Here is a 15,033-nt window from a genome sequence, read left to right on the forward strand (position 1 = left end):
GATTCTATGATCTCAAATACAGTTCATGCATGACCTGCCACCACCTTCAGTGGTTAAAACAGTAACTCCAGATACTGGAGATATTGTAACAAGTCTCTCAGCAGTCAACGAGTTAGGGATCGGTGAAAACTGACAAAATATAGAACAAGTTTAAACTTCAAAATAATCAGTCACTTTAATTTGATGACTCTTCTGAACTTCGACAGGAGATGTCTACATCTCAACAAGGTTGCAATAAAGATTTCAAAGTGCTTAGCTTCTCTCATAGGATTTCTCAACACACAGTTTAAGAACTACAAGTACAAAGACAGAAATACTCCAGTAAATTTATCTAGAGTCATACTCACCCAGATTTCAGCCTTCCTTAAATTGGTCATCTTCTTGATTCCTAAATTCCTACCAGAACTGAGTAACATTCTGTGATGCCTTTATTGGCAGATACACGTTTACGCATGCCTTCAATGTGTGCCAAAACTGTTTTCATTTTTTGTTGGAAACAGTTCTGAGTCTAGGTTATGACAAGTAAAAGCAGTGAACAAGTCTGTTCTACTTGGCTTATAGCACGATCTAACTGTCTCAAAAATAGCACTTTCTGCGATTTCAGAGAAGACTGAAGCCTCAAGATCACATCACATTAGCTATAAAAGTCTGCAGACTGCATCAGGAGTAAAGTTTTCTCTTCTGTGCTTGTTTTTTCTTTTTTTTTTTTCCCCTTCTCCTTTCAACCAGCATACCTTCTAGTATGTACTTAAATCCAGCCTTTATCAACTAAGCAATACAAGTCTGTGCTAAAGATCTACTTCAGTCAAACATTTCAGTGAAACTACTGCCAGATGAAGAACTGCGGGGGGAAAACTGAAGCCCAGCAAGAGAAGAGCATTCATAAATCTATTACAATATACTTCTATGTGAAGATACACAGCTACCCTTAGTTGATATTCTGAATAAAAAGATTAGTGTTTATTCAACCCATATAACTAAGCAGCAAAAAATAACATGCAACACATTGTATTTTATGTATGATGAGTTTGTTTGCTATGTGAATATAATGAATGTCTCTTCTAACTCCCGTGGAAGCAGATCATGCATGCTGGGTGGTCTCTGAAAGAGCCGTGATGACTTCTCGGTTAAGACAAAGAGAATCGATAAAGAATAAGACTGCTCTGGATGATATGAGAAATGGCCAACAATTTCACTTGCCATGCACATAATGAATGAGGCCTGTATCAAGTTTATGATAGGGAAGCATATATTGAGTTTTCCAGCAGTACAGAACATGAGTCACCAAGAAGCTGTCTGCTTCTGTTGAGGTAACAGATGACTAGATAAAGAGAAACAGGCAGTACACCTTGTATTAAATGATACGTATTTTTCCACATTAGTTTCACTATAACCAATTTTAGTCATAATTTAAAAATTAGATTACTCTTCAGAGGAAGATTAGCCTTTGTCCATGTTTGTGCCAATCATGATTATACACTGGCTAGAGCCTTGCTTCAGTGTAAATCACATATTCTGTATGGTCACTGCTACTGTATAAATGCATGTAAAAACGCCTTGACTAAGAGCTATAGCTAATGACAAAATGCCATACCTTTGTTATCTCACAGACCGCTGACTGTGTGCAAGTGCTAGACGACAGCATAAAATCAACTATAAAGTTTTACACAGTGCTAATAATATAAGGCTACTCACATGCCACTTCCAGAGATGCATTGCGACTCACAGCTTCTCCGAGATAGTTCCTTGCTACGCAAACGTAACTTCCTTCATCAGGTTTACTCCTGCGTCCATGCACAATACGTAAGAAAAATAAAGATCCGCTGGGCAGCAGCATGCGGTGAGAGCGCGGATCATCCTTGTCCGTTTCCACTCGCTCTCCATCCTTGTACCATTCAATAGTAGGAGTTGGCCGTCCTTCAGCTTTACAGTTCAGAGTTGTCGGCTCTCCTTTAGAGACTATCACATCTGAAGGATGCTCAACAATCCGTGGTGGAAAGTCCTCCTGGCGGAGACGGGATCCTAGAGAAAAAGAAAAGGGAGGAAAGAACAATTTATTTTAACTTCAGGCGTCACAAAGAGTTCTCACAAGTTACTCTTTTAATGCCACAAAAATTTTGAGAAAAAAAAAGAAAATGAAAACCTGTATACATCTGATATTGTTTTGTCTGATATCGGAGACTGTATCAGACACTTTCAAAGCTAAAAACTTGAGTTGGACTAGAGATATGCACCTCTAAGGCATTATCAAATCCATACCACATGCAGACTGGTCTTGAAGGAGGATCTTTTGTACATACACGCATGATGATCTTTTCCTTGTTCCAATAATCTTTCTATTTACATTTGCTTCTAGGTCCCTGTATGCTTCCGGATTCCACTCATGGCTACTGCTCTCCCATCCTTTCATCTGCCAGACTCAATAGACGGACATCCAAAACCACTTTGTTTTACCACCCACAGGTTAACAGTTCTTTGTAGTTTTATATGTATGCTTTGTATCCCTTCTCCACAAACACCCCAGGTATGTAAATAGAAGGAAAAAAAAATCCCCAAACAAACAAAACCCCACAACTGAAACCCGAAAAGTATTCCTTCCTTCATAAATGTCTAGTACAATGGTTCACAAATTTAACTGTTTAAAATATCTGAAATCATTCATGAGCTTTATTTTTATTTGGAAATCTCAAGTCTCAACTGCACTTCAGAAGGTTTCAGTGGATTGCATGCACGTACGCACAGACACAAATACAATATAGGCATACATGCACCTGAAAGTGCATTGCAAACGTCAGTGTCTCGGAAATCATTATAGGTCCATTTCCCTTTTTCTTCTCTCTACATTCATCCTTTTCTTCACTTTCCCTTTTGGTGTCCATCATCTTTTATCTGCAAATGTACTTTCTAACTTATTTGCAGTATCCCTAAACTCCTACCAACACTTCATCACAACCCTGGTTACATGGTTACTGACCATTGAACATCTCCAGCATTTCTACACAGGTATCTAACCAGGCATCTGGAACCCTGGATTATCCCCAAGTGTGCTCCAGCAGCTCAGTCTGAGCACAGCATACCTTGGAAAGAATGTGGTTATACATTTTCCACTTAATATTTTTTTTCAGTACTAAAGGTTAAGTAAAGAAATTATTCCCTCTATCACTGGAAAGTAATACAACCCAAAGTACCACCTTCTTTCAATTGCCCACCAGAATACTATTTTTCACTTTACAATACTGATGATGAATACGCTATTGTTAAGCCTTCACAAATAGCAGGACTACTAGGTATTGGTAATACTGATGTTTCTACAATATTACTTTTGTACCCTTCATGATAGCAACTTTTTGCATTGCCCTGTAGTTTTCTGCACAGTCACTTCAACACATGGTTGTTCTGCCTTTCTGTATTTCCTTTACACTCAGTTGCCTTCCCACCGCCTGGGGCAGGGAAGTAGCAGAGCCTGAACATTGTCCTGCACCTTCTTCAACAAATGCTGTCACTCAAGTCCTGGAATAAGGAAAAGAGGTGCTGACAGGGCAGAGATCCTATAGAAGTAAGGTATATAAAGTAAATTTGTGCTCTGACCCTGGAGAAAGTCCCAGTGCCAACCTTCCGTTACAGCCTTTACCACGTAGTGCAAATTCACTAAAGCAAGTCACAGGATCACAAACCTCCATTGAACCCTTGTCAAAAAAATGCAATGGTATCACAACGCTAACCAAATTTTGCAATACCCTTTTTCTGAAAAAAAGGGAATTCTTTCATGATTATTATGCTCCTCATTCCAGCTATTACCAGACAAATTGAAGAGATGAGGAAATGCAAGAACAGTGTCATCCAACAGAAAATCACAGTCCAGCACTCCTAACTTCAGCATCAATCATTCAGATATAGCCTAATTAAATATGCAGTAATGAACTATATTAGCCTGAACAGTTTTTCTGCAACAAACACATCACAGTAGTTCATGCCTCAACATGGCCTCTCATAAAAAGTCAGATCTTAATTGTTAGCACAAATCATCTTTTCCAGCATGAATCCTGAAAATCCTTTGAGTGGAGCTGCCATGCTAGTACAATTGGGACTGCACTTCTTAAATACAAGGTATATCAGCTTCTGCAGGTTAGTGAAACTTTCATCTCCATTTTCTGGTCAGCAGCTTTGCTGAGTTGTTGGAAAACAATTTAACATCAGTATCTTAATTATATTCTAGGCACTACATATTTAAAAATATTGTCAATGCCTCATTTACTCCAAAATTTATGAGGAAAGGAATAAGGATCCATTCTACAGTGTGAATCCACCTTTGGACTTCTGTTTTACTAACATTCAGGTCATTAAACTAAGGCTTGCCATAGCAATAAAGTGCTATACCACTGCTGCACAAATGGACTCTTTCAGTGGCTACCAGATTCTATTACTAGTATAGCAAAGGTATCCATAATCTGTACTTACAGTACACCAAAAAACCACAAACAATTCATACCTAAGCACAGGTAAACTTAAAGCACACTTAGAAAAGAAAGACAAAAAGACATTTAAAATCTAACAGGACAATTTGCAGTTAAAAAAGTGACTCTAGACCATGACCCCATACACAACATTGAAAAAGACTGAAACCACCATTAAAGCAAAAGATTAAAAATTTCACAGTACACAGGACTAAAAAAACTGAACTTCATACATTGACTAGAGACATACATAACACTCTCCACACAAGTCTACCAACTTACTTTGTTGCTTGTTCTCAAAAGAAACAAACGAAACCCCACTAGTTGTGTTAAGATATTCCTACTAACAGCATCAATGAGAACACCAAATCTGAAGCGTTTCTGAGAGTTTAGGGGGACTTAAGTCAGAAAAGAGAACAGATATGACTAAATTTTGATAAACAGTTAGCGGAGTGTAGCAAAATTAGTAGCAAAAAATGCAAAATGAAAATCCAAAATATTAGTTTTCTTACACACAAAGGTGTGTTGATAATGTTCAAAACTCAAAATAGTACATTCTACAGAGAATTACAGGCCATGTGCAATCCTTTGAAAAGGGCTTTCTCCCATAAAGAGTTAAATCTTCCATCTTATACAGCCCAATTCAAAAGCCCTCCTCAGGTCATAACAGGACTAATTCTTCCTCTTCAGTACTGATGTTTATCACAAAACTAATGTTTACCTCACTCTATCCTAATTAAGCAATTTGCGGGCAAAAGAGGGTTGAGATGCGGGCAGCAGAGGCCATGCCAATCAGCAAGGAGAAAGGGTAAGGCTGTGTTCTGAGGGGGGCTCATACCACGCGTTCCTGTGATGGCTGGGTGTACCTTCAGCTATCTAGTGCTGCACGTTATTTCCTTCAATGTGCACTTAAGAGGGGGGAAGAAAACACACACAAAAGAAATCAATCACAGAGCACAGCAGACTTCATCCTTCAAAACTCAACTGAGTACCAACCGCTATTCCAGAAGGATACTCCGATTTAGAAAGAACAAGGAAAACCAAAAACTTGACTCCATTGCCTCTCGTCTGGCAGATGCAAACACTTGTCTACATGCTAGAAAGTGACAGCCCCAAATGGTGTTTTCCTAGTTGAGTTTTGATTCTTGCACTGTGGCTCCCTGCCATCCACCGCCCAATACTCTTAGAAATACATCCTAATTTAGAAGGAAAAAAAAAAACTATTAAGCCCCGAGCCAACTGGGCAGAAGATGATACTTTTCCTTTTACTGGAAGGTGAGACAGAACCATGATCTACTCGAGATAAGTGGTTGCACTGAAGCAGGCAGCTGGTGTTGTATCCTGGACTCCCCACGCATCTTCCTTCTCCATTCTTCCCTTAAGGATTTCCAATACAGGACTATCTCATGCATGCATAGAGAATGTGAATAACCCCTGAGTTTAAGAGTCCTTAAGTAGTCATTACTATGATGGACTACAATGACTTCAAATTAGCTGTCAGGTGTTGGGCAAAACCACGCCTTTCGAAAAAAATCCTACAATATGATGACTAAGCCACACCTATGAAAAGGAGAGCATTAACACTTACTCAGAGTACTGTAATACTCACTGTACATTAAGGTTCACATAGCTATTGCAGATGACTGGTTATTACACATCAAGAGGATTATTTTCATATATGCCTCATCAACTAATTCACAGAGAAAGTTTTAGGCTCATCTTTTCGCTTATTACTTCACAGAATAATTAAAAACACTGTTCAAAAATGAAAACATGAAATGAAACATACATTGAAAAAAGTGTGCAAGTGTACTTGCAAGTCTACTATAGTATCCTACCTTTAATATTAATGTTTCCTTGTTCATACTGCAGCATTAAGCAAAAAGTTACTAAGACTACTCCAACAAAAGTCAAGACATAAGCCACCTCTATTCAACTTACGTCTCTATACTTTTATCCTGGTGTATCATTAAAACCTAGTCTTACATTTTACAAACATTCTGCCACAAACGGAGTAATTCATCACTGCATATAATTCATGAGTAAAAAGGATTATCTCAAAAAAGCAAAAAAAGAGCAGTGATTCTATTGCATTTCTAGCATCTACCACAACATGAGATACTCCTACATTAGTATTAATACAAAAACAAGGCAAGAAAGCAACAGGTGAGATTATAAAGTAATTAGATATAATGACATTATGTCTTGATGCTATGAGGCAAATCACAACAAGCACAGAAAATATGTACAGCATTCAACATAACCTCAATGTCATCTGGAACAATGCTAATCACACACCCCAAAAACACGTGTCTGATTGCTAGTTTTGTGTGTGAGAATCTAAGCCAGAAAACATCCTGGATGAGGATGGTTTTTAGTATGTGGTGAAGTTATAAACAATTTTACAGTCTTTGGCTTTCAACATTAGTTCATTATTATAGCCTTGGGGGAGTGGGGTGGAAATAAATAAAAATCATTCCGCCTTTATGCTGTTGAAGTTCCCAATAAAGTTTTGCTAAGACCATGCTATAGCAAAAACCACATCCGTTTACACTACTTTACTAGATAGTTCAATATTCTCTCCTTCAAACAGCTTATAGGGATAAGGCAAAGAAGGAAGGAAGCAGCGTCTGCAGGGCAGCTTCTGATATCTACTGATTAGAAACCTATTAGAAGAAATAATTCAGACTCTTTCAGAAAATATGGCTTTGGGGCAGACGTGAACTGATGTAAATGTCACAGTACAGTGGATACTACTAGAGCTAGAAAACCTAACATGGGCGAAGTGCTCAGACAATATTTCATTAGTAACCTAAGTTACTAAGTTTGATTGTCCTCAGTGGGTAAATCAGAACCACTGCCAAGTAGGAGGAGACAACTGATGGAACACTATCAGTGCACCACTTTATCCCACATGTTCTCACGGTAACTGATTAAAATGTTTTCACTGGTTTCTTCCCAGGTAAACAGCAAAGGAAGACTATACTGCTAATTGTTTGCTGTTGTTCACCTTCACCCTGTTCTGCTATTGTTCAAATTCACAAGCCAGCGCTGAATTAAGAGAAAAACATTATAAAACTATATATTGAAAAAAAAAACCAACCACCACCAAAAAACACATTCAAAGTTACTCAGCCAATAGGAACATTTATTTCAGTGGAAAACTCCATGAAATTTTCCAATCACTGCTTGGAGTAAATAAAGAGTAAAATATTGAATCAGCTAAGTCTAGGCTTTATATTGTTATTTCATTTTTGCTTCTACTGGTAGATACTAGTAGTTCTACTTAAATGCAGAATTTTTCCATATTTCATAAAAAATGTATCTGAAAATCCTATGGTAAAATATAAGTTACAGTCTACAGTTAATGAAAACTAATATATGGAATATAGTTGTGGTGTGCTGGGCTAGACATTCCCTAAGAATCACCTTCAAGACTACTCTTTTGGGAAGTGTAAAAGACAACCGTTGCTCATTCGTTTTGAACAGTTCAGCACCATCAGTGTTCTAAGTCGGACTGTTTCTCATGACTACCAACAAGCCTCATGGATTTGCTGTAATATACTCAGACTTCCCCATAAGTTTCCTCAGGGATCCAGTGTTCCATATTGTTACAGTCACACTGATAGCATATAAACAGAGTACCTATTATTTTCAATTTAGCTGGGTTGATCCTATAGCCAAATAACCCTGAAAAATTAATTGGATGCAAGAATTTTTATTATTCAAAGCAATAGATTTGCTACAGAGGCGCATCAGGAAGAAAAGTAAACTCAAACAAAAAGTCAATATTTTATTTTTCACTACATTTCCACAAAGCCACTATTCAATCCCTGCCCTAAGGCTAATGTGCTCTGTGTGTGTGTATGCATGTGTGTAATCTATAGATGTATCTTCACAGAGAAAGGCATTTGGCAATTTACCTTCTAGTCCTTCTAGGCCACCATCCTTCAAATTTCAAGGAAAAGACTTCATTTATTGCACTTCATGCTCCTCCAGTTTTAATTTATTAGCTTCACATCAAGACCAAAAGTTAATTTTTTCTATTAAGCCTACTCTTTATATAAGCAGCTACAAAACTAATAGTCTGTCATACAAGAACAGCAACACTAGAGACTACATTCATAGCCATTTAATTAATTTCTCAAGTCACCAAAATGTTCATGGCTACTGGGCTAGTGCTGGTTAGAAAGGCTGATGTTTTTATTATAACTACTAAGCAATTTCAAAGCAAAAACAGCATTGTATCAGTTTAAATGTTAATACTGTGATATGGTATTTCAAAATACAGATCTCAGAATTGCCTTCATGAACCTCCTCAATACTCTCTTTTTCTTTCTGACTTTATCTCCACCTGACACAGCTTGCCACCAGTGATTCAGCTGTCTGACATACCATTTATTTGCATCTATTCACTACTTTTCCAGGTTTTTACCTGACTTTCTACATACAGAAAAGCTCTTCCTAAGTTCATCTCTAAGGCTACTACTCTTTTTATATCCTTTCTGAAGGCTCACATTTTGATTTCTTTAACATTCCAAATACATAGCTTTAATATACTTGGAGAAAAAAAGAAAGCCAGGACTAGATTTTTAATAACAGGACTAAGAGCCATTTAACACTATGCATACCAGATATCACCTATACTACAGAACCACCACCTACTATTCTAGCCCCTCTACTGTTCTCATTTCATTGCTATGCAAAGGGAAGTTTAAAATATGATGTGAGGTATTCCATTGTGTCGTACATTTGAAACACTTTCAGTTCAATAGTTTTGATAGGTCATGCTTAACAGGTGTATTACACATTTAGTTCAGAAAAAAAGTAATGCCTGAAAGATAACCAAACTTGAAACACAAGTTCATCATATATGCTTTACTGTAAACCAGCAGTAGAATAAAGAAACATCAACCAAAAGAAGTCATACTGACATTTCAAAACTTATGCCTTAGTGACATGCCTGCTACGAATGAAAGCAAGCAATATTGCGTCTGAGAGATTATTAGCTTGTTCTGTGTTTTTGATACCATTTTGAATGCATTCCTCGTAGGAGTTTTGCCAACAACACACGTTCTCCCTCAGACAGTGCAAAAGGCCTGTTTATCAGGAAAAGAAACAGCAAAACTGTAATAGGAAAAAAATTAATAATCTGTTGCAACAGAAAGTAATAGATGCAGGAAGGAAAAGGCCTGAATATATTGAATTTTACTTAGAGGACCGCTACAGAGATATATTTAATGCCAAAGAACCTTCTTTTGTGCTAGAATCTCAGGTTATTTTCACTGCAAAAAATAAGAAGAAAATCTGAAATTAAGGTATTAAAATCACAATTAAAAGAATAATGTGCTTTTAGGACAAGACACAAAAGTCTGCAGAATCTTTTCTGGCTATGTAGGATCTGTCACGTGTACAGGCTTGGGTTATTCCCCCCCCCGCCTTATGCAGACTCTAACACTTCTGAATGAGATAACACTACGCTTGAAAAAAGGCACTCCTGCAGCTACTTAAATTTACTGAAAGACAGTCACAGTTACTGTTCATTTTCCTGCTTCTTCACATGCCTTGTTCCACTTAGGAAGTACTTATCAGAAACACATTACACATATCTGTTAGATATAATGAATAAGTATGTTGCTTTAACTACCCTTTTAACCACAGAATTGACTGAAAGCAAGCAGAGATCTTAAATAGAGATCCAGTCAGTCACATCCTAGTTTGAACAAAAGATAATGTACAAAAAATTCAAGATAATGAGAAAACTCAACTGGAGTACAGGCTGATGCACTGGCACCAGGCTGATTATCCTAGACGCATTCCTCTAGGCAAAGTGACATGGTAAAGATTACATTTTGAAAATTTATACTTCACAATGTCTCCCCCTCCCCCGAGATTTGGCAGATGGGAACAGGCGCCAGTGATATGACTTTTTCCAAGGTACGGTTTTTGTTCAAAGCTGCGTCAGCTATGACACAGTCCTCTGAAATCTTTTCCTTGAGTAAAATTAATCTCTTAAGCAACACATCCTAACTTCCCCAGGACACGTATCTGCAGATGAGCCACCCTTCCTATAGTGCACATCTGCCAAGAAGGGATAGTAGGCAACACTGACGAGAGAGATCAATAACAGTCATTAAAAACATTTGACCAAATCTTATTGGAAAGCTGATTCTATTATGTTACTCTTGTACAAAACTGTGACTTCGCTAAGCGAAGTGTAATCAACTTCAATCGTAGAGAAACACTGCAAACATAAAATTTGATTTTTATTTTTTTTTTTAAATGTGGACAATAATTCAGTGCCACAGTATAAGCACCCTATTGCTTGCATGAAATTATTTCATGAGAAGCATTCCGAAATTGCCATGAAGACCTAATGGAAATTTATTCTAATTCACTTTTCTTCAATTTTTTTCTCCTCACACATCAACATATAAGTGTCACATTTCAATTTTGGGGCAGGGGAGAGCAGAATAATGAAAACCCCCTGATCTGCATTACAGGCCAAAAAACAGTATAGACAGCACAGAGCAGAACAGTTCTGTGCTGTTTTTCATAGTGTAAATTGCATCTTGATTAATAAGTTTGCTAATGGATCATTTTGCACATAATATGAAACAACATCTATCTCCCTTCCCTTTCATACAGAACTTCTCAGAAGTACATTAGGACAGGCAGGGCGTTGGAACTAGACGATCTTTAAGGTCCCTTCCAACCCAAACCATTCTGTGATTCTATGACCACCCATATTATAAATAGGTTAGCTACATTCTTTCACCTTACATCTCAATGCTTGTGCTCTCTTTGCTTTGTAATTTTTTTTGCAGAGTCTTCGTAGTCCTCAAAAATCACTGCATTCCAGCACACTGCTTGTGGTGGAACATACCGTGTTAGTGATACATCTACGAGAAGAGGAGTGAATAGCAGCATATCCCTGAAAACCGGTATATAGATTCACAGGTAAATGAATAGTTTTTTTCCAGGTGACCAGTGATGTTATAAATACATGTCACTGTTTCGATGAGAAAGTTACATTGATTCGTTTGTTGCAAAGCAGTATGGTTTAGAGTACAGTCAAAATGTAAAATATCAACCATAGCTATGCTCCCTGGAAGCGGGTAACAGACAACTATTTACTTAATAACACACCAACATACACACAAAAACCCCATCAAAAACCAGCAAACCTAAGCCACTTTTATTCATAGGCTTTCTTTCTCAAAAAAGCTCTGGCTTTTGAAATTAAAATAGCTATTCCAATTCAAGTGTGGGTTTCATTAATCTTCACTGACTCTAAACAATGAGATGATAAAAATCACTTAAAAATGAAAATAATAGGGAGAGAAGAGGAACACTCTCAGTTATGAAAAGCAGAACAAATGAAAAGGTTTATGTGTATACATGTCTTTGTATTTATACGTTGTGTGTAGATACACAACACATCTATATTTATATATATAAAATGTACACACATACAATGTACGCAAACACATATATGTGCCAGATGACCTCCAGAGGTCCCTTCTAATCCAAATTGTTCTACAATATATACACAGCATGTAACAAAAGCATCAGAGAGCAAGAGGTTTTTTTTTCTCTCTTCTCATCCAGTGGAGCACAAGCAAAGCAGCTCTTCCCTTGGGAGCCTTTCAAAACCACTCCGGAATTTAGCAAAGTGAAGCATTAAGCATATGCCTGACTCTACCAAACGTATTTTAGCTCTTTTTCAGGTCAAGCATAGAAGCAAAACTAACAGACATTGTTTACAGGCAGCACAATAACTTATTATACAATCAGCATAATATCATCATAGCACTGGGGAACTAACAACGGCTTCTTATCAGTCAAAGGGAAGCTTTTCATCTTCCCACATACCACTGTAAAAACCAATGGTTAATTAGGAGCAAGTAAATTTTCATACTTTTACATAGAAGGGTTGATAACCACAGGTTCTCCAAAGTCTAAAATTTTCTGTTGATATATGATAATGACCATCTAAGACATTATTAAAAAAATAAATGATTTAAAAGCTTTAAAAATGAGTAAACATGAAAACACATTGATTTTAACAGTATTAAACTGAAACAGAAGCTATAAAAGAAGCTTTCAAATGACAATCTGGTCCAGATCCTGTCAAGAATCATGAGTCAAATAGCTATCAGATTAGGATACAATTGCCACAATCTGTGAAATCAGACTAATTTTGTAAATAAAGTGTTATATAAACTCCACAAAATCAAAGAAGGTGGTTCCCCAATTAAGAACTTTCAACCTGTCTTCAAAAAGCCTCTTCAAATAAAGTTATCTGACCTTTAACTTTCATATAAATGTTTTGATATGCAAGTCAAAATGTTCACAATTTTGTGCCACTAGAAACAATTATGAATCTTGTATGTTTTTTAGTTCTGATTAATAACTCATCTTTACTCCACCAACACTACTGTAATATAAATTTTAACAATATTTTTAGGTAACCTTGAGAGTTCTGACACCCCAACCTTTACAGTAGGCTGTACACAGAGCTACTTCAGCCAGGGAAACTTACTTTCTTATCTCTTCCTTCATCTTCACACTCATGAAAACCTCCCTGGTGCCACTAACAATCCGATATCCTAAAACCTGAAAATGAGAAGTCTGACATCTCACGGCTAGTCAAAAACCCTGAAGTGGCAAATAGATAGGACATATGTCAAAATAGTTATGGTAATATGAGTTTTGCAAATCAGAAGCAATACAGTTTGGTCCATGCAGATTTCAAAGTAGCTATCCTCACATAGTGCAACCTAGAAAAATCCTACTCAAGTTAGCAGATGTAAACAATTACACATTTTGCATGCCATGAAAATCAAGTCTATGATTCTAAGTATTGCAAAAAGAACATTAGACAACAGTAACAGAAATCAATATAATTTAATATAATATTTTCAGGAAGGTGGGGGATTCCTACTGTAAAGGCAGCAGGCATTTAACTTTGGTGTTCTAAATTACATCCTGCAGTCACTGTGTTCATTGCTGACACTGGTAAAGACTCCCAACCTGTTCCTCTGAACTACACCAGTTCTGAAGGTCTAGGGAATTGCAAATAGACAATATCAATACGTTATTTAAAACTTGACACAAACATCCTAAAATAAGCTTTTGTAAAGTTTTAAGTAACTATCAGCCAATCAGTATTAATTCAGCAGCAAAGCTCACAATAAAATTGAAAGTAACATGACAGATATCAAAAGCTTATTGTAGATTTCTGAACCAAGAGATGACAGATTATACCATAGCCATTTGTCAAATAGTTTCTCTTTGGAAGCTTCAACTAGTTATAGAAAAGCTTTCCAAAACTCCAAGGATGAAAACATTGATCAAATTCTACAAAGAATTTCTAACCCTATATTGAGTAAATATACCTTCATATGCTCAAAAGTGGAAGACTTTCGGAATCAGCGTAAAACTTCCTCACAACTGTATCTCTGCTACATAAGTCAACATACAAGAATCAGGTGAGTAAGTACAGGCCATACAAGACTTAGGGGGGGCGTTTGTAAATGTTTTTTCATTTCACCTTTTGCTAGCTTGCATTTCAAAGACTCATTCAGACACCCGATGTTTGAAAACAAAGAACTTTTAAAGAAAATTCAGTCATATGCTTTCTACCTACAAAAGTCACCTTTATAAGAAAAGATCACCACAATTTTTATACTGGTGCTTTGTGGCATGCATCTGTCCCTTTAGATATCTATAAGTTTGGTGTTTGGGTTTGGTTTGTTTTTTGTTTTTTTTAAATCAGAAATCTATGATCAGACTCAGAAATCTATGTTGTCTACCCTATCTTTATAGGGATCTCTGTTGATTCTTCTAATGGAGCATGTATTACTGATAAAAAACTACCTCTGAGAGCTGTGGAATGGCAAGGGTACTGCTGTGACAAAACCTTCTAAAAGCTTCTTTCTAATGTATACTTTATTTAATCCATGTTGTTGTAGAGCAAACAGCACTATACAAAGGTACAGGAATAAGAAGGTGTGGCACCACAGTAGGTAAAACAAACTCCTAGGCAGTTCTCAAATTGTTTACTGTAAGCAAGTAAATTTGTGAAAGTAGCAGTAGAGGAAGTAAATAGAAAATTCAGAGGAAGTAGATTCCACCTTCGCAGGTTGTAACCTTTGACTTTTAAATCATTGCCTTCAGTAAATATAGTGAATGCTGTCTAGACAAACTATTGAAATAAGATTCCATCTTTAAACAGTGGTGGTTGACCCCAGTCAATAGCCAAACACCCACCCAGCTGCTCGCTCACAGCCCTCTCCCATGGGATGGGAAGAAAGTAGAAGGCAGGCAAGAAACTCATGGATTGAGATAATGGCAGCTAAAAGGGAAAGAAAAGCTGTGCATACAAGCAAAGCAAAAAAAAAAATATAAAAAAAATAGGAATTCATTCACTGCTTCCCATCACCAAGCAGATGTCCAGCCACTTCCTGGCAAGCAGCATGCATAACTGTTGCTTGAGAACACAGATGCCATAACCACGAATGTAGCCCCTTTATCTTCCTTTCCATGAGTTTTTATTGCTGAGCATGATGTCATG

The 15,033-nt window shown here is 37.0% G+C and overlaps 1 protein-coding gene across 17 annotated transcripts in view; it reads right to left on the reverse strand.

The window, feature by feature from the left end:
* The window catches only part of ROBO2 (roundabout guidance receptor 2), a 1,122,909-nt gene that overhangs the window by 425,115 nt on the left and 682,761 nt on the right, over positions 1-15,033 (reverse strand). For all 17 annotated transcript variants that reach the window (XM_074599504.1, XM_074599494.1, XM_074599464.1 and 14 more), the window contains one exon: positions 1,696-2,022. In XM_074599504.1, coding sequence (XP_074455605.1) covers positions 1,696-2,022 — 327 coding nt within the window. The remainder of the gene's footprint in view (positions 1-1,695; positions 2,023-15,033) is intronic.

The sequence above is a fragment of the Larus michahellis genome, chromosome 1, assembly GCF_964199755.1.
Source record: "Larus michahellis chromosome 1, bLarMic1.1, whole genome shotgun sequence".
NCBI classification, from domain to species: Eukaryota; Metazoa; Chordata; class Aves; order Charadriiformes; family Laridae; genus Larus; species Larus michahellis.